Below are 19,466 nucleotides of genomic sequence, written 5' to 3'. Positions count from 1 at the left end.
GCCCAGGCCTCAGATGCTACACCTGAGGCTCTTTATGCCATATGGGAGCACAGGCTTTGAGGCAGAGAGGACATCAGAATGGCTGAATTAGATCCCAGAACCTGGGCTCCTGCAGCTCCCTGCTCCCCCACCCCTCAAGAGCCGCTCTGGCTCCTTCCTAAGTAGGCGTCCTCAGGAAGGATCTGGTTTTCTGCAATGGAGGGTCTCCCAGCTTCCGGCTCAGCAGCCCTGGCAGAAGCAGTGGTGGGGGGACCCTGGAGCCAGCCTCCTCCCTCTTCCTGATCCCCTCTCCCTCCTCCTCTTCACCTGCTGGCCAGACCCAAGCTCACCCACTGACCCACTAATGCAGCTCTCCAGAGGCCACATCCATTTCCCTCAATTTAATCATGCCTTTAATTACAGCTTCCTGAATTACTGCCTTCAAGGCTGCCTGAGTCAGGATTCTCTCTGGAAGGAAACAGAAGGACCTTTGAGGGCTGGAGGCAAGATGCCAGGTTGGGGAGCCCTGAGGTTTGCCTAAGGGCAAGTCGGGGCTCCTCCTGTCCCTCCACCTCAGCCAGTGGCAGCAGGGCCAGAATCACGGGAGCAGGGCTGGGCCTGCCCCTCTGCCTGCCTCCCCCAGGCTAGTGCCTCTCCAGGAATTCAGGGCCAGTCACATTCCAGGGGGAGAAGCCACTGGCTCCAGGCACCGAGGAGGAGAGGGGCTGGGCTAAGGATCTGAATGTCCTCTAGGAGGCCCAATTCAGTGGTGCCCAGGCCAGCTACTGTTTCTTGGGTACAAGCCCTCCCAGCAGCAGGGTGGACCCTCCATTCATTCTGGGTACAGATCCTGATTCTGCCCTGCCCCCACTGCTGCCACCAGGTGCTGGGAAGAAGGCATAAGTGGTAGTAGGAGGCAGAGACAGAGGTGAGGTTCAGATCTTGGCCTCCTGCCTCTCAGTCAGCCTTGGTGGTCATCAATAGACCTGACAAGTGGCTTGAAGTGGGAGAGGCCCAGGGGCAGAGCTAGGCCCCAAGCTCAGGAGGGCAGAGCAGCCTCATCAAGGTTCTAGAACTGCCCTGGAGCCCAGGACACTCCTCCTAGGGGGGTGGTGCTGGAGCCTTCCATGAAGTAGGGGAAGAGGACACAGACTGGCAGACAGGATCTCTGGGCTGGGCTGGGTATTTCCCCATCGAGAGATTTAGCTGACAAGTGGAATCCACTGCCCCCAGATGGCACAGGGGGAGCACTTGTGGTGGCCCCATGGTCACAGGTGAGGGCCCCAGGCAGGGCCTCCCTAAAGGACCTCCAACCATGGCCCTGGCTCATGGTGCCCCCGGTCTGAGACAGCCTTCAGGCCCCAGGCACCTGGAGAGGTGGGAAAGATGTAAGCCTCCAAAAACAATAGGAGGGCTTCTGGAGGGCAGACCTAGCAGCACTCTGGGGGACGACTAGGTGGCCAGTGCAGGGTCCAGGGAAGGAAGAGAGAACTTTCCAGAGTTGTCTAATCACAAGTTGCCTTGCTAGATAGTGATCTCCCCATCCCTGGAGGTAGAAAGCATATAGTCCTGCCACAATGGGTGAGAAGGTCATTGTTCTGGGTGGCAATACAACCAAATTTATCTCTCTTTTAGCTCTGGCGTAGCCATGAGGGAGCCTGGCAGCTGCTAGGGGAGGGAAGCACAGGGTTTGACTGAGAAGAAGGCCTTCCCTCGAACTCCTGACCACTGTCCTTTCCACCCCCACCTCTGGATCACATCTCAGACTCGGGATGAATCTAGGAGGAGAGATGAACACACTGAAGAGAGCTGGGTACTGGGCTCACCCCTTCTGAGTGCTGCCTCTGGGAGGCCTACCTACTGAATCAGTCATGAGGGAGCAGCTCCATCCAGTGCTGGATGCATGAGAGAGAGACAGAGACAGGGACAGAGAAAGAGGCAGAGAGAGACACACAGAGAGAGAGGCAGACAGAGAGAGGCAGAGAGAGACTGAAACAGAAAGACAGACACAGAGACAGAGAGACAAAGACAGAGACAGAGAGACAGATAGAGACAGAGACAGAGAGAGGCAGAGACATAGAGAGGCAGAGAGAGACAAAGACAGAGACAGAGAGAGGTAGAGAAACAGAGACAGAGAGACACACAAAGAGAGAGGCAGACAGAGAGAGGCAGAGAGAGACTGAAACAGAAAGACAGACACAAAGACAAAGATAGACAGAGACAGAGTGACAGATAGAGACAGAGACAGACAGAGACAGAGAGAGGTAAAGAGACAGAGAGAAACAGAAAGACAGAGACAGAGACAGAGAGAAGCAGAGACATAGAGAGGCAGAGAGAGACAAAGACAGAGACAGAGAGAGGCAGAGAGAGACAGAGAGACAGAGACAGAGAGAGAAGGAGGGAAGGGGGAGGGAGAGGGGAGCAGAGGGAAGAGGAGAGGGGAGGGGAGGGCGGGGAAGGGACAGGAAAGAGAGACAGAGGATCTAGGCTGAAATGACTGTGACCTGACATCTACCAGGGCTCACCTGGGGCAGTCAGCTCTCAATTAGCCACGTGAAGCGGGGGGGATAAGAGTGAAAGGAATTCTTTTCCTCTGTGCTGGGCCCGGCTCGGTGCTGCTGCGGGTGGTAGGCACTTGATAAACTGAAGGAACGAATGAGTGAGGGAGCGAGTGGATGAGTCCCCAGCAGCCACTGCCCCCAGAGCCGGACCTCTGGCTCGGAACGGCGCCCAGGACTGGTTCGGCGTCTTTGCTCGCTCGCCCGCCCAGGATCGGCCTTTTCGGGGTCTCTCTCCGGCGGAGCCCAGCCCCGTCCTCCCTCCCGGAGCCCGCCCCCCATCCCACCCCCGGCTCCGATCCCGGCCGGACCCCCGAGGCAAAGACACTCGGAGGCAGGGGAGCTAGCAAAGGCTCTGCTTGGCCCCGGCGCCGGCCCTCAGTGGCCATAGATCATGTCGGAGAAGGCCCCGGGGGCGTGCGTGACGATCTGCATGCGCAGCCACCAGTAGTAGTCCATGGGGTGGTAGCGGGTGTAGGGCGCCTTGGAGGTCAGCGCGTGGTGCACGGCCTCGATGACGGGCGTGATGTCTGCGGAGCCGCTGCGGCAGTACGCCTCCATGAGCTGGACCTTCTCGTCGAAGTACTCGCGGCCGTAGTCCCGACGCACCACCTCGGGGAGGTCGTTCCACATCTTGTGGGCTATGGCCCGGATGCGCTCGGGGCCGTACAGCCCGGTGGCGACGATGAAGTTGCCGGGCTCCACCACGCTGACCCTGACGCCCAGCGGGTACATCTCGTGGCGCAGGCAGTCGGAGAAGGCCTCCACCCCAAACTTGGTGATGCAGTAGGCGGACCGGGCGGCGCTGGCCATTCTGCCCAGCATGCTGCTGATGTTGACGATCCGGCCTGCGGAGAGGGTGTGGACCGGCCCGTGGGCGCTGGCACCGCCGCCGGGGAAGCCGGCATCGGTGGGAGGGCGCGGGGGGGCACGGTGCACTCCTCCCCTCTACACCCACACCCTCCAGGGCTTCGGACTGAAGCCAAATGACCCCCTGGGGGGAGGATTCTTGGCCAAGTCAAAGCTGCACTGGCTGGCTTCTCAGTTCCCTCCTTCCTACCTCCCCAGTTCTTAACAAGGTCTGGCGGCCTTTAGGACATCTGCCTGAACGCTCCTTCGTGGGGCAGTCTGGGGCGCCAGAGCCAGAAGGAGACAACAGGCCCCAGACTGCGATGTTCTTGGTCATCCGCTAGTCCTGAGGGATCATGGGCCACTTACAATGGAGGGAGACAGGGATAGAAGGCAGGATCTGAATCATCCAGCCCAACCCCTTTATTTTACCAGGGAAACTGAGAGCCTGAAAAGGGAGGGCGCCCGTCCAGAGCATCACAGGGAGCAAGCCTCAGGAGTGGGCTCAAGCCCCAGTCCTCAGACTGGCTCCATCTCTGGTGGGGGCAGGCAGGGGGCACCCTCATCCAGGCCCCCAAGCTCAACCTCAACCTCAAACCTTCAGTTCCTCACCCCTCACCCAACCAAGTCTTAGCGATCTGACATGTCTACCATCTTTCACTGGCATTCCTTCCCTTGCCTCTTCCCCGGGGGATCAGAAGTCTCTCACACAGCCTGATTCCAGCACCTTTCTTCCCCCCATCCATCCTCTCTTCAGCAGCCACTTGTCATCTTCCTAAGCACTAGTCTTCATGTGACACTTTGCCCAATCACCTTCAGCAGTGAGATCCCCATCCTTCGACTGGGCCCTGAAAGCCCTTGCTGCCCAGTCTGGCCCTCAGCTCCCCATAAGCCGCCTTCTCCATTCCAGCCCAACTGACCCAAGCCTGCCCTTCCCTGCCCCACAAAGGCTGCTTTTCTGGGCCGGGGTTCTCTCCCTCCTCCTTTGTACTCCTCAGAAACCTTGACCTTCAACAAAGCCCAGGTCAGGGGCCACCTCCTCTTCCCACCCTCTTCTCTCAGTCTAGAGCACTCCAGTGGGAGCTATCCTGCTGGGCATTATACTTAATGGGCTATGCATCCTATTCTGCCCCTGTGCTTGCTACACGACATTAGCTCCATGAAGACAAGGACTGTTTTTCATCTTGCCCAGGAAAGTGGTCTGTACACAGGAGGTCCTTCACAAATGGGTGTGGTGCTGGAGTCGGGGAACAGAGAGAAGGATGAATGGGTAGATGGATAGATGGAGATACAGGCAGAAGGATGATGGATGGTGGAGAGGCTGAAAGAAATATAGATGGATGAAGGAATGGGTGAAGTGATAGATGGATGGATGGATGGAGAGATGGAGAGATAGATGGATGGAGAGATAGCTAGATAGATGGATAGCTAGATAGATAAATGGTAGTTAGATGGATAGATGGATGGATAGATGGATAGATAGATGAATAGATAGATCATCAACAGATGGACAGACGGATGGAAGGATAGAGAGATAGGCAGATGGAGAGAGAGATGGATGGCTAGATAGAGAAATGGTAGATGGATAGATGATAAACAGATGGACAGATGGATGGATGGAGAGATAGGTGGATGGAGAGAGAAATGGATGGATGGATTGATAAACAGATGGATAGACAAATGGGTAGATAGATGTATAGTTGGATAGAGAGATAGGTGATAGATGGACAGGCGGATGGATGGATAGTGACATAGGTAGATGGATGGATAGAGAGATGGATGGATGGATAGTTGGATAGATGGATGGATGGATGGAGGCGTAGATGGATGCATAGATAGATGGAGAAATAGATGATAGACCAGATGGATGGATGGATGGATAGACTGGGAGAGAGAGAGAGAGAGAGAGAGAGAGAGAGAACTAGAACTGACACACTATCCCTGTAGACTGGGATGGTCAGAAGGGGCAGGATTCCTTCCAGTTAGGAACAGATTCCTGCTCCTGTCCACCTCCTCTTCCTCACCACCACCCCAATTCCCTGGAGGTTGTCTCAAGTCAGAGGAGGAGCTTGTAAATGGCACCATGTACACAGAGAAGCACATGCAAAGTCCAGGGTGTCCCCAAAGTCTTGGTGCAGCTACAGCCACATCAAGACTTTGGGGACCCCTTGAACCAACAGAGTAAGCATTACTAGTAGAGGGAATGCCTGGGAAGATGTGTGAAGGCTTCCAGTAAGAGGAGAGAAGGGCAGTTGTGAGGGATCAGTCTGGAAGGACAGGGGGGAGCCTAACTAGACAGAACTGGTTCCTAGATGTAGTGAGGAGCTCCTGACCCTTCCTGAGCAGGGCTCAGACCTGGGCTCTGAAGTCATCAGCAGGTTGGGGGATTGTGCTTCTAAACCCTGTGGTCTCTAAGATCCCTGTGGCCAACAAGGCCTGGATTCAAATCCACCCACCTACTTCTTCCCTGGGGAAGGATCTTACTTCTCTTCTCCGAGGTGAGGTTGTTGATTTAGAGGTATCAGTCTTAGCTCCTCTGGGCCTGAGGCCTGGGAGACCAGTGATACACACTTCAGGGGGCCCAATGATTGGGTACCCACCGATCAAGTGCCCGCTGACCAGGTGCCCGCTTACTGGGAAGGGGCCATGCTCACCTCTGGCCCTTCGAAGGAGTGGGAGGGAAGCCTTGGTTGTCTGGACTGTTCCCCACAAGTTCACCTCGGCAACCTCCTTGTAGGTCTCCATGCTGGTGAACTCCACCTCGCCAAAGGTTGAGACGCCCGCGTTGTTCACCAGCCCCCACAGCCCTGGAATGATTCAGGGGAGAAAGGAACAGCCTCTGTATGGGCAGAACCGGGGCCATCACATTCTGCCTGCCATTGGCCCAGCGTCCTCTGGCCCTCAGGGTCGCATCTCCCAGGGACCTGCCACAACACCCCAAAAGAAACACTTGAACCCATCCACATGCACTTATTGTGTACCCACTGTGTGCCAGGTACTAGCAGTGCAAAGAAAAGAGGAGAGGCCTTTCCCTCAATGCTTACATTCTACAGATAGAGACCTATAGAAGTCAATCTAACAGATGTACAAAGAAAATGTAAGGTGATTTCTAGGAGGGAAACGGTCTAGTGTGGGCAGGGAAGCAGAGGCCTCCCAGGGGAGGGCACCGATGAACTGAGCTCTGAAGGAAACCAAGAGGCAGAGGGGAGAGGAAGAGCATTCCAGGCAGGGCTGGGCAGAGTGTGCGTGTGTGTGTGTGTGTGCGCTGGCACAACACATGTGCTTGCACACACGCGCACACACACACACACTACTCTGACCTGCCTTTCCTTTTGGGGTTAATCAGAGAACACTGGGTAAATAAGGGGAGCCAATTCTCTCAAGTTGCCTGCCTTTCCTGCTCCCCAAATTAAGTCTTCATTTGCTGCCCTTTGGTTCCTTCAATTAAGGAGAATTAAGGGCATTCATTAGGAAAAGGAAATCACTGGGTGTCAAAGGGTAGGTGGAATCCTCCCAGAAACCTGGCAGCATCTCCAAGTCCAGGGGCCTGGAGGAAAAAGGCGTCTTTCTGCCCCCTCCCCACCCTGGAGCTGTGCCCCCCTGCCTTACCCTCCTGCCAGCCCAGCCCAGCCCAGCCCAGCCCTGCAGACATGCTGAGGCTTGAGCAGCTGCTGACTCAGCCAGGAAGATGTACCCTCGGCTTCCTTCCCTGTGAGGGGAGAGGACCAAGCCTTGCCTGGGAAGCTGGAAAGGCAAGCAGAGTTCATCACTCACTTCCCTGGGGCACCTGGGAATGCCTGACTCAGGCAGCATCTTTTCCCTGAGATGCTGACATGAAATCTTATTCAACTGAGATCCCCCAGCCACTATGGCAAGAGGTTCATGCCAGGGTCAGAGATGCTGGCAAGGCTGGCCCACGGCCAAGAAGTCCTGGTCACTACTGAACTCCAAGGAAGAATAAACAGAGTGCCTGCTCCTGAGACAGGGCAGAGGGGGAGCTGAGGAAATGACCAGAATGCCATGGACAGCCATGCCAGAGGGGCCTCAGACCTGGCTCTCCCCCAAGGCTTCTGGGCAGTAGGGAGGGGCCGTCATTCCCACTGGGGATAAAGAGGAGAGAGCCACACAGGCGGGTCAAGAGGCTGCTGAAGCCCCCTAGGATGGAGGGCAAAGGTCATGTGGAATGCAGCCCCTGCAGGCCTAGAAGCTCAAGATGGAGACTAGGGCCACCTCCTCTGGCCAGGCCTTTCTGGCCTCACATCCCAAAACAGGCACTTGTGGATTTCCAGATCCCCTCTCCCACCTCAGTGCCTTTGCATGGGGCTGTCCCACTTCCTCACATCCCCTTTTGGGTAGTCCTCCTTCCAGTGGTCCCCAAAGGGCTTGGCACACCCTAAGCATGTGGTCATCAGTAGGTGATTGTTTCTTGGCTCAGTCCCTCCCTCTGAGGGGGCATTGGTGGGAGAGATCAGGTATGAACCCTGCCTGACCCTCACTAGCTATGGGATGGTGGGCAAGTGACCACCTCGCTGCCTCAGTCTCCTCACCTGTAAAACCAGAGACACAGTAGTCTATGGGGGGATGGTTATGAGGTTGGAGGGAACCAACGCTTTGCTTAGAGGCCGTCGAGTCTTAGGCAGCCTCCTCTTACAAAAGGGACCTGTCCAAGGTCACCCAGGTAACAAGCATCACAGGCAGGATTTGAACCTAGCACTCAGCTTCTGTCTACTGTACCCCACAAATGGCGGCCACTGCTGGGATCCCCCGACACCCGGCCCCCAGCCACCACCACCGCCTGTTCACAATCTCTGGGTCATTCACACCCAACCTGTGGCTGGTTTCTCTGGGCACAAGGATGGTCTGGAGGACAGTGCCTCCCAAAGGCTGGTCATGGGATCACAGCTTTAGAATTGGCTGGGACCTCAGAGGTCATCCAGGGGAAACTGAGGCTCAGGATAGGGAAGAGTCTCTCCTGAGGTCACCAGGTCCTTGTGGCAGTGAGTGACTCTGCCCACAATGCTCTGTGTCAGGCACACAATGGAAAGGCAGGCAGTGAGGGGAAAGCCTTGTCAGAAGGGAAGGGGTGGGGAGGGGGGCAGACATGCCAGGCCTTCATGGGCCCCACCCCAAGACACTGACACACAGTCCTTTAGAGGCCCCTCAGAGCCTGAGGGCACCTAGACTTTTTTCATTAAAACATCCGTCTCTCTGTCTCTGTTTCTCTTTCTCTGTCTGTTTCTGTGTTTGTCTGTGTGTGATGGAGGAAAGGAGAGGGGAGGAGAGGGAAAGGTTGGGGAAGGGAGGAGAGGGGAAGAGAGAAGGGAGGAGGGAGAGGGAGAGAGAAAAAGAAGGAGAGAGAGGGGAGAGAGGGAGAGAGACAGATAAAGACACAGAGACAGAGGGGAGAGAGAGACAGAGACAGAGAGAGAAAGAGACAGAGACACACAGAGAGAAACAGAGAGACAGAGAAAGAGAGACACACAGAGACAGAGAGAAACAGAGAGACAGAGAGAGACAGAGAGAGATAGATAGATAGAGAGAGAGAGAGAGAGAGAGAGAGAGAGAGAGAGAGAGAGAGAGAGAGAGACTGCTGTCTTTGTCTTTGGACCATCCCAAGCATGAACTCTGGGTTAACCATTCTTTCTTCTCTGGGAGCCTTTCTCCGCAGCTGAGGTCATCAGTCTCTGTTAGTCACAGTAGCACCCAGACCCTTGCACGTGGGCATCTCCAGGCCCGTGGAGCCTGCTGGGACCAGCGAGGACTTAGCGCACCTGGCGAGCCTCTGAGAGCCAGGAGCCTCAGCACTGGAGGAAGACAGAGAGGGGAACACTGGCTGCCCCTTGGGCATGGACTGACCTTGACCTTTGGGAGAGCAGCTACCAGGGCCACTTCTCTCATCCCCTGGGCTTTTCAAGCTTTTTCAATTTTGCATTTATTTATTTTTGCAATTAAAAACCAAACTTACATCTATAAACACCGGGGTTATTTTCTCAGATGTGACAGTGCAGTGTCCTCTGAGCATTCAAATTTCTCCCCAAAGCACAGCCTTTATTTTGCACTTTTTCATGGTTTTGTCAGTCAGTCAACAAGTATTATTAAAAGCTTATGATGCATCCATGTTCCGGTACATTCTTTTTCGTAAAAACACTTTTTGAATGGTGCTGATAAACCACCCACTCCTCTTTCCAAGAGCCTCTTTCTCCCACCAATCCCATTCAACACACATTTATTTGGCACCTACTGTATGCCAAACATTGCGCTGGGTGCTGGAGTTTGCCAACATGTGCATAGATCAGGAAAGGCAAAGTTATTATTCTGGGTGTGGGTGGGGTGGATTGGAAACAATTCAGATGTTCAAAAAAAGTCCTAAATACAAGTTGTTCTTGGGAGGGGAAGGAGGCCACTGTTGGCCTTCTGGGTTTGTGGCTGAGGCCTAGTAGCTGCTTCGAGCTTTAAGGCCTCTCTCCAGCCCATTGTCCTCTCCCTGATGACCCTTCTTAGCCTCCATCAGTGGAGGGGGCCAAAGGGCGGGGGAGGGGAGATTGCCTTATTCCCAGTCTATCACTTCAGAAAATCCTTGGTCCTTGGGACACCCAACCTACCTTTCTTGGGGTCTTTCAGGTTCTCCTGGATTATCTCTATGGCACTGTTCACCTCAGCACATTTGCAGACATTCAGCTGGACAGTTTTCATCCGGCTACAATTCATGGCATCCAGCTCTTTGGCACCTGCTTCTCCTTTATCCTAGGCACACCACACACACACACACACCAGAAGCCTGGGTTAAGACTGACCTCTGACCCAGTAAAAACTGAGCTGAGAAGGACAGCAGGCAGAGTGGGAAGGTACCTGCAACAGGGACTCCCAGAAACATCCTGGAGCTCAGAAGGGGAAGGGTTCCCTCAGAGAAAAAGTCCCCAGTTCCAATCCACTCCTCACCACACATGGGAGCAGGGAGAAAGCTCAGTGACCATTGAAATTTCCACTACAATGTCCCCATGGGTGGCCACCCAGACTCTTCTAGGGGCCCTCCAGTGAGGGAGAGAGGAGGTGTCTGGTTCCCTGCCTCTGGTTCCCAAGAATGCCTCAGTTTCTTTATCTGTGAAATGTGCAGTTTGGACTCAGTAGCCTCTAGGCCCCTTCCAGCTCCAAAGCATGGCAGTGAGACAGTAGAACCCCAGACTCTTCCTTGGATCTCTGCTCCCTCCCAAGGACAAGCCAAAGCGGCTTAGTCTGAGTCTGAACCCCAGAGAGATTGGGAGATGGTGGGGCAGCCTCTGGCCACCAGGCTGGGTGTCCCTCTCCTGCAGGATTCAGAGAAAATGTGCTGGAAGATGGGCCTTCTGACCCAAAGACCTGGAGAAGCCAGGAGGCACCAGGGGCCTGGAGAAGGGCCAATGTTGATCTGATTTCTTTAAAAAGAAGAGAGGGTCCAAAACACCAACATGTGCCCTTGACTGACACCGAGGAGAATTCTCGATGAAGTCATGATAGGGCTGGTTTTTGACACCTCAGTGTTCCAAAGAGCCAGCCAGCCTTACTCAAGAAATCAGGCCAGACTCACTTGAGATGGGAAGAAAGAAAAGACAGCCCTTAGAGATCAGCAAAGCATCGTTCAAAATCTCTCCTGCCGTGATTGTGGAAAACAGAGAGATGTGGGTGAAATAGCCCAGTCATTGTGAGGGTATCTGGCCCGTTTGTGGACAGGTCTCCAGGGGAGGGGCCCAGGGCTCTGAGCTTGGCCCCATTCTGTGTAACAGTTTGATCAGTGGCAGAGATGGAGGCAGAGTTGGTGTGCTTGGCAAATTTTTACACAACATGGAGCTGGGAGAGCAAACACCCAAGGGGAGTTGGGATCCAGGAAGATCTTGAAAAGCTGGAGTATCAGCATTATAGTGGAGTCAATTATTTTCAGAGCTTTTAAAAGCAATTATTCTGACTGTCCAGAGTGCAGGTGAACAAGCTGCTGCTGGTCCCAGAGCCCATCTTGCAGACTGGGATGAGAGGCATGAGAAAAGAGATCTTCTGGAGACCCCGGACCATCCCCTGAGCTCAGAAGACAGGGGCAGGAGAACATGGGAGGACACAAGAGGCATGGATGACATGGACAGGCGTGGAGAGGAGGCCCTCCCCGGCCCCTCTGCTTGGGGCATTCTAGGATTGCCCTTGGAAAGTTCAGACAAAGGGCCCAGGCTTCAGAGATGAGAGAACATTAAGAACTCAGGGCCAGGAGGAGCTTTCCTGACCCGGAGCCACCCAGAGGAGGTCAGGAAAGGGCCAGGAGACAGTGGAGAAAACGAGAGAGCTCGAGAAAAGACCTCCCTCCGGGGGAATGGACTCTGGCTGGGGCACTTCCAGCCTCAGCAGCCAGAGCAGAGACCCCAAAGGAACCATGGAGGAGGAAGGAGGAGGAGGGAAGGAACCCCTGGCTGGTGATGAGGAGGGACGGGGTCCCTGGCTGGGAAGGGGCAGGGAGGAGACACAGAGCCCCGGTGGAGGCCCTGGTCTGCAGGGAGAGACCTGTGAGTGGGACCACCATCAATCAGCCTTTCCTGGAACAAGACAGGGTTGTGCCTTCCCTTCAAATAGCCTAGTCCATGAGCTTCCACCTCCTCTAGTGAAATCCACTGGTGACCCAGACCTCTGCTAGGGGTGTACGCACAGAGCAGGGCAAGGGTACATGTCTAAGGGTACTGTGTAAACCTGAGGCTACAAGAATATGGGCTTCCAGGCATTTGCAAATGTCTGTGGGAAGACCACAGAATTTGGGGTTACAGAACCCAAGTTTGAATCCTGGCTCCAGGCAAAAGCTTTTCCTCAGTTTCCTCATTTGTAAAACAGAGAATTTGGGCCTCTGAAGGCCCTTCCAGCTTGGAGGATCCCATGACTACAGTGGTAGACCCAACGTGGGGCCATGACAACATAGAGTCAGAGTGAGTGCCTGTGTGCCCAGGGCAGGCAGTGCCTGCAGCAGCCAAGGAGCCAGGGTCCTCAGGGTCCTCCAGCTCCCCATCCTGACTAGTTGCTTGGCCAGTGGCCCACCCAGGCAGGGAGATCCTGGAGGTGGAGCCTGTGATGATGCCCAGAGAGGGGGAGGGGCCAGGAAAGGTGGGGAGTGCACAGGAGGGGTATGGAGGTGGGGCACCCACCAAGATCTGTCAGGTGGCCCTTTCCTACCTTGAAAAGGCAGCCGGCAAACACCTGGAAGCCCTGAGAGTGCAGATGTTTGGCCATGGAGAGGCCAAAGCCCGAGTCGCAGCCGGTGACTAACACAGCCTTATTGTGGAGCTGTGAGGGAGGCTGAAGCACATGACCCAGAGGAGGCCTGTTAATGAACCTGCTCTGGAACCCTGGCATCCCAAAGGGTGGGGAGGGGAGGGAAAGGAACCCCAGGGACACGGCCAACTCTTCAAGAAACTAAGAGCAACCAGCACTGATGGGGGCTCAAGTCTCCAAGAGAAAAGAGAGGGAGCCTGAGCCTGCATCCCAGACGAGACCAGAGGCTGGGAGTGGGTGCTGACACTGACTCCAGCACTGACCATCGGGGGACCTTGGCCAGTATACAGAGTAGCTACTTAATAAATGCTTATCGGCTGCCTGAGAGGAGCCAGTGGCAAGATGGCCGTTTATATTTATGGGGTTCTCTTGTTGGTCATGCTCCTTCCTTAGACCCTGGTTTCAGGAAGAAGTCAGAGGCTCTTCATTAGGGTCTAGGAAATGGTTCCGCACCCTCACCCCCTTCCAAAGGAACCTAGGGTCATCAGGACCTAAATCAAGACCCTGATACCAGTCTCATCACCAAGGCTGAGGAGTCTGCTCAGGGGGTTCCCTGCACTTTCCCCACATTCTAACTGAAGGCCTGGCGTCTCAGAAACAGCGAGGCTGCTCACCTCTCCTCCTTGGGTCCCAAAGGCCTTTGAGCCAGCCACGGTGGAATGTGTTTGGGGCAGTTCTTGCCTTGGCCTGCAAGGAAAGACGCAGCAGTGAAGGGGGCAGAGGGCAGGGCTTGGACATTTAGGGTGCTGGACAGCTTAGCTGGAACTTGGCTCTGGACTCTCCCTTAGCTCTGTGTGATTTGCCGTGGAAGCCCAGAGCCAAGAGGGCAGGCAGATGGGAACAGAGAGCAGACCCAAAGCCCAGGGCTTTGGAGGGCACTCCAGGCTGGACTGTGCCCACCAAGCCCACCCTGGGGCCTAGAGCTGACCTTGAGTCAGATCAGATGTGATGCCCCCAAAAGCTGGGGTTCTGAGTGAATGACTAATAGAGCATCTTCTCTCCTCCGGTCTAAACATTTCCAGGCCCCTCAAGCAGCCCCAGGTGGTCGGCCTCAAAGTCCTCCCCCTCTTCTGGACTCTCTCCTACTTGTCCTTCCCTGGACTGAGCACGATGCTCCTGAGCAGAGAATGGTAACAGGAACTTCCTGGTCAAGCTTCAGGAGAGTGGTCCTTCCTACTTTCTTACCTTTTGGTATTCTGAACATTTAGGAAACCGGAGGGGTTCCTGGCAAGCCTCGCCAGAGACCTGGAGAACCGGGTAGCCAGCATTGTTCTGAGAAGCTCACTTGATGCTAAACCTCAAACTTCTTCTATTGGTTCTGGAACAGAAAATGGAGGGCGTTGGCACTGGCTGCAGGATCCCACAAACCTTTGGGGTATTAAGCAAGGGCAGCTTCCGGCTGGGCCAGTGAAATCATTTCCCAAAGGGCCTCCACCGGTGAACCCTCCTTGGAAACAAAGAATGATGAGTAAGCAAAACCAGTCAGTCAGTCAACAAATCAACATTTATTAAGCGCTTACTGTGTGCCAGGCACAGTGCGAAGCACTGAAGGTACAAAGAAAGGCAAAAACCCAGCCCCTGCCTTCAAGGAGCTCCCATTCCAATGGAGGACAACACGTAAATAATTGGGTGCATATAAGATGTATACAGGGTTAGATCTCAGAGGGAAGAAGGTTCAAGAACCAGTAGGAGGAGGGGTGGGGGAGGAGAATCAGGCAAGGCTTCACAACCAACAAAACCACCTCAGCCGCCTACACACCATTCGGCCCCCAGAAGCCCCCACCTCTACTGGGAGGGAGGCACTGGCTCTGCTCTTTGCCTTTTCTGATGCACAGCAGATGGTTGGGGGCTTCCTTCTGGGGATTTTCTCCAGCTTCTGCCTCTTTGATGCTGCAACATCTCAGAAGAAGAACCTCCCCACCTGCCTCCAGCTTCCTTTGAGTTCTCGTTTCTCCCGTGGGCCACCCTGGATCTCATCGCTAGTCGTCTTCTGGCTCTCATTCAGCCTGATGCCTTGGTTTTTCTGTCCCCCTCATTTCCAAAGCCACCTCCACCTCCCCCACCCAATGAGCCATGACTTGGAGCAAAGAATCAGAAGAGAGGAGCCAAGCCGTCCACCAGTCTAACAGCACAAGCGGCACTGTACTCCACACCCACAGGCCCCGCCTCTATGAGGAGGGGATGGAGGTGTTTTCTCAACTCTCCTTTGGGACCATTTTGGTCAGTGTCATGGCGGTGTTCTTGGCAGTTTCACTGTTGAAGAGTTTTCTGTTTGGTTGTTTGCCTTTCTCTCTACCCTCAGCACTTAGCACGGAGCCTGGCACATAGTAGGCGCTTAATAAATGCCTCTTGACTTGGCTTGTGCTCACGGTGCCAATCCTGTTTTCTAGGTTCGGCTTGCTTCACTCTGTCTCAGTTCATTTAGATCTTCCCAGGTTTCTCTGTCTTTCCCCTATCTGTTATTTCTTAGGGCGCAGTAAATATTCCATCACATTCACATGCTACAACTTGGTTAGCCATCCCCCAATAATTGGGCCTCTATTTTCTTCCCAATTCTAAAAGGTAGTGCTGCTGTAAGTATTGGGGGGCCTTTGGGGCTTTCTTCCTATCACTGACTTCCTTGGCACACATACGTCTAGCTGTGGAATCTTTGGATCAGAGGGTACGGGTGTTTTCATCAAGAACAGTTGCCGGTTGCTTTCCAAAATGACTGGGCCACTCTCACAATGTTTTGTAGACAACTTGTGCTCAGGATCTTTCAGTTTCATAAGTTAAGACCAGAAGTTGGCAGGCAAGGAGAGCCGTGACCAAGGGAAATCTGGTGGCTTCATCTTTCATACCTTCACTCTTGGTCCTGGAGCCCTCAATATTGTTCTTGGGTATCCTGGGCACCCAGGGAGAACTTGGGAGCCCCGGAAGCAAGGGAAGGAGAGGTCCTAGTCAAGACCCTGAAGGGCCTGGAAGGACAGAAAGCTTCACCCAGTCCTGTACCTTTCTCCTGAAGTTCTGGCAGGGAGCAAGGCCCCCGGCACGCTGAGTGCCCGCCAGTTTCAGGCTTAGTCACAGAGACAGCCACACCCTCCAAAGTGGATTTGTTCCCATTAAATAACTGGAATCTTGGCTTCATTGTCTGCCAGAGAGGGTGTCCAGGTTCCTACCAGAAGAGGCTGCTGTTGCACATTCCTTTCCTTTGCCCTTAAGAAGAAAAGTCACATGCCCCTGAGATGTCCTTGTGTCCTAGAGGAGGCAAGAGGCAGCCAGTCTCCACCCAGAGGCAAGCACAGACCCAACAGTTGTCCTTGCTCTGGGCTCGCCAAGGTCCTCCCTGGGCTCAGAGACTCAGGGCAGGAAGGAACTTCAGATGTCATCGGGCACGGTTTGATCTTAATAACAGTAATAACATTCACACAGGGCTTTGAGGCTTGTAAAGCATTTTATAAACATCACCTCATTTTGTCCTCACAGCAACCTTGGAAGCAGGCGCCATCACGAGCCTCATTTTACAGGTGAGGAAACTGAGGCAGAGAGCTATTTAATCGACCTGCCAGGATCACACAGCTAGTAGGTGTATGAAGTCAGATTCAGGTCCTCCTAACTTCAGGCTGCTCAGTCTGTGCACTGGCACTATCCAGTCCGGGCCAGCAGTGTGCTAAGCACTTCCGGGGTGGGGGTGGGGGGGCGTGAAGATGAAAAAATAAGAGTCCCTGACCTGGAGGAGCCCCCAGGCTAATGGGGGAGGCAAGATGCAAACAACCATGTACAAATACAGTCTATGCAGGGTAAATTGGAGATTAAGGCAGAGAAAGGAGCATGAGGGAAGGCCCTGGCATTGATGGGGGCCGGGGAAGGTTTAATTGGGACCTAAAAGAATCGAGGACAGCTAGGAGGGAGAGATGAGGAGGGAGAGCATTCTAGCCATGGAGGACTGCCAGAGAAAATGCCTGGAGCGGGGAGACGGGAGCGTCCCGTGCAAGGACCAGCCAGGAAGCCGGTGGCCCGCGACCACAGAATTTGTGTGTGTGTGTGTGTGTGTGTGTGTGTGTGGCGGGGGCAAATAGGAAGGCTGGAAAGTAGGAAGGGGCCAGGTCAGGGAGGAGCTTAAAAGCCAAAGAGGATTTTATATTTGATACGGTTGGCAAGAGGAAACCAGTGCAGTGTACTGAGCAGCATGGGGTGCGGTGGGGTGACATGGTCAGACCGCGCCCTCGGAAGGCTAGCCCCCAGGGGAGGCCACCCTGGTCACGGAGGGCCAGGAGACAGTTTCAAAGCAGCAACAACCAAAGAGGATGAGGAAGGAGCCCCCCTCTGTGGCCCCTGCGGCCTTCCTCTTGCTTCACCCCTCTGAGGTTAGCCTAGATGAGCTCTCAGGTCCCCCCTCCTGTCCGGGATCGGAAGCACAGTCTCAAGTCCGGCCCGTTAAAGGCAGGATGCCCCCAGATGCCGCCGGTCCCATGTCTGTTTGAAGCAGATCCACACTGTGGAAGCCCGTTCGCTGCTCCCCCACCCCCACCCCCACCCCCACCCCAGTCCCCCGGCAGAGAAAGCACTGCGAGCCCCCGGGGGGTGGGGGGGTGTTTTAACAACCCAGCTAGCAGCTTCCGTGGGGGCTTAAGATCCCTCCCCCACAGCCGGCACCCAGGAGGCTGCCGGGAAAGCACAGGTTCTTTTTATCTGCTTAAACAAGGAGAGCGCGGTGAAGGGGCTGGCCAGCTTACTTTAATCCAGCATTCAGTTAGTTCAGGGGAGCATCAAGCATCAAGAGACAGAGCCTATGCAGATTCACTGACTTACTTCGGGGGAAAACAAACCAGCACCGCGAACCTCAAAACCAAAACACAAACAAGTTACAAATATCAACAGACAGACCCAACACAATTCATAGTTACCAACATCCGGGCTCCGCGGGAGAACAAGGGCTGGCCCCGAGGCACGCTTCCCTGGCGCTGCTCCCACGCCAACCAGAAGAGGAAAGAGCTCTTCAAGCCGTCCTCTCCCCTCTTATGGGGTTTTTGACATCGTCAAGCGCAGCCTGAATGACCAGGGCCGATTGGTTCTTGACCTGGCCCCTCCCCCTAGCGTAGACGTTAACACCTCCCCTCAGCCAGCCCCCTGACTCATCACACCGGAGGTTGTCTGCTTCCTGGCATGCTCTCTGGGCTTCCTGCCCCGGAAGAGCAAGCCGGGCCTCCAGAGGCTCCATGAGATGAGCTGAGTCATTCAAAGAAAACAAAGGCCATTCTGGTTACAGGGGGGTGGGGGCGGGGCGGGAGGCCGCAGCGCGCAGGGAATGGGGAGGGGACTGTCGGCTCCTGCTTCTCCTGAACGTTCCTAGCTCGGCTGCGGGAGGAGAAGGCTTATTCTCAGCTGACCCCGCAGACCTCTGGCGATGGGTCGGCGAAGAGAAGCCCCTGACCGGCTCTGAAACGCTCTCATCATTCCCCAGCCCTTCAGGAGAAAGTGACGTGGAGGCCGCAGCTCCGGGCAGTCTAGGAGCCCCGGGCAGCCACGAATCCTGGGCTCGGGCTCCTGCCAGGCAGCCGAGGCCTTCCTCTCCCCCAGGAAAGCATCCAGGGGCTGGGTGGCCAGACCGCAGGCCATTGGTGGAGAGCGGTCCCCGCCCGCAGCCCTGGAAAGGCGATTCTAGCAGCCGCGCCTAGGGGCTTGGCTCAACGCTGGGCTCGGGTTGGCGGAGAGGCCAGAGTCTGGCCCGCCCCACCCAGACGCTGGGGAGGAAGCTAAATGCCTCGGGACCCTCTGCTCGGTCAGCTGAGTAGGGGCTTGGGACAAGGTCCAGGCCAGCGACTCCTGCCTCCTCCCCTCCCTCCCCCGGGCACCCTCCGGCCTTCTGGACTGTCTTAGTCCCTCCCTCACGAGTCCCCAGGTGCCCGAAGGGCGCGGCCGGACCTGGTGGGCAGTTCCCGTGAGGGTCTTTCCTGGGCTCCTCGATGGGTCTCCCGGCGCCTCGGTGCCCCCGCCCCAGAGGCCTGGGCCACGCAGAGGGGCAGCGCACGGGCTGAGCGCCAGACTCCCCTCCGCGGGCACAAGACGGGGGAGGGGATGGAGTGGGTGGAGGGCATGGAGGGAATGGAGGGCATGGAACGGATGGAGGGGATGGAAGGCTCTCCGCAGCATACTCGGGCGGAGCAGAGCCTGACGCAGGCGGAGGAAGGCCATTGCGTAGGACCAGAGCTCCTCCCTCCTTAACCTCCTCTCAGAGCGAAGCAGCGACACCCTCTTTGCAGGGTAGGGAGGGCGGCCGAGGCGGCCGAGGACGCCCTCCCGCTCTGCAGCATCCCTAGCAGATACCAAGGAGGCCTGGTCCCCCGCGCCCGCTCTGGGGCTTAGCCATCCTGGAGTACCGGGCGGCTCAGGGGGCGAAAGCGAGGGCGACGGGCCCGCTCGGAAGGACGGGGAGACTGGCCGCCGCTTCCTTCGGGAGGCCAGCTCGCCTGCCCACGCCGCCTCCCTCTCTCCCCCTACCTTCTTCCCTCCGTCCCCCTCCAGGCTCCCCGAGACCTTTACCTGCAAGATGCATGCCGAGCCGCGCGGTGACAGCTGCGGCGACCCTTCAGAGGAGCGCTTAGAGATCTGCGTTCCGTAAAAGGATGAATGGGGGGCGGGACGATTCAGAGAAGGGGGTGGGGTTGTTGCCTTTCTTCTCACCTAGGAAATGAGCTCATTCCTCCTCCGGTCTGCTCCCCACCATCCCCGGCTCACTGGCTGCGCCCAGGTGTGCCCTGCGAAGCCGCCCCCTGCCCAGGAGCGCCGAGGAGAGGCAGGGGGATAGAGTTGAGCAGAAAGTGG

The 19,466-nt window shown here is 55.7% G+C and overlaps 1 protein-coding gene across 4 annotated transcripts; it reads right to left on the bottom strand.

The window, feature by feature from the left end:
- Positions 1–360: 360 nt before the first annotated feature.
- Positions 361–19,263, bottom strand: BDH1 (3-hydroxybutyrate dehydrogenase 1). Of its 4 annotated transcripts, XR_005010149.1 has the most exons (8): positions 17,549–17,651; positions 13,848–13,980; positions 13,277–13,349; positions 12,564–12,686; positions 9,989–10,130; positions 6,041–6,193; positions 2,505–3,385; positions 361–447 (listed from the first exon to the last, which is right to left on the bottom strand). XR_005010149.1 is itself a non-coding variant. In XM_036753842.1 (7 exons), the coding sequence occupies exons 2-7, from the start codon at positions 13,928–13,930 to the stop codon at positions 2,916–2,918; spliced, it is 1,044 nt and encodes a 347-aa protein (XP_036609737.1). In that variant the 5' UTR covers positions 13,931–13,980; positions 19,185–19,263; the 3' UTR covers positions 366–2,915. The 4 variants fall into 4 exon arrangements, 3 of the variants coding, with proteins under 3 accessions (XP_036609737.1, XP_036609735.1, XP_036609736.1); XM_036753842.1 differs by lacking the exon at positions 17,549–17,651 and adding an exon at positions 19,185–19,263 and having other exon boundaries at positions 366–3,385; XM_036753840.1 differs by having other exon boundaries at positions 366–3,385.
- Between the last annotated feature and the right edge of the window lie 203 nt (positions 19,264–19,466).

This window comes from Trichosurus vulpecula, chromosome 4, assembly GCF_011100635.1.
Source record: "Trichosurus vulpecula isolate mTriVul1 chromosome 4, mTriVul1.pri, whole genome shotgun sequence".
NCBI lineage: Eukaryota > Metazoa > Chordata > Mammalia > Diprotodontia > Phalangeridae > Trichosurus > Trichosurus vulpecula.
The sequence above is the reverse complement of the archived record's forward strand: the minus strand, read 5'-3'. Positions and strand labels throughout refer to the sequence as shown.

What these genes read in the sequence shown, in the direction of transcription:
- BDH1 (XM_036753842.1), bottom strand. Translation starts at nt 13,930, where the DNA reads ATGCTGGCTACCCGGTTCTCCAGGTCTCTGGCGAGGCTTGCCAGGAAC. An exon ending in TTGGGACCCAAGGAGGAGAG is followed by an intron (nt 12,687 to 13,276) that starts GTGAGCAGCCTC and finishes CATGTGCTTCAG; the next exon opens with CCTCCCTCACAGCTCCACAA. An exon ending in TTGCCGGCTGCCTTTTCAAG is followed by an intron (nt 10,131 to 12,563) that starts GTAGGAAAGGGC and finishes TGGTGTGCCTAG; the next exon opens with GATAAAGGAGAAGCAGGTGC.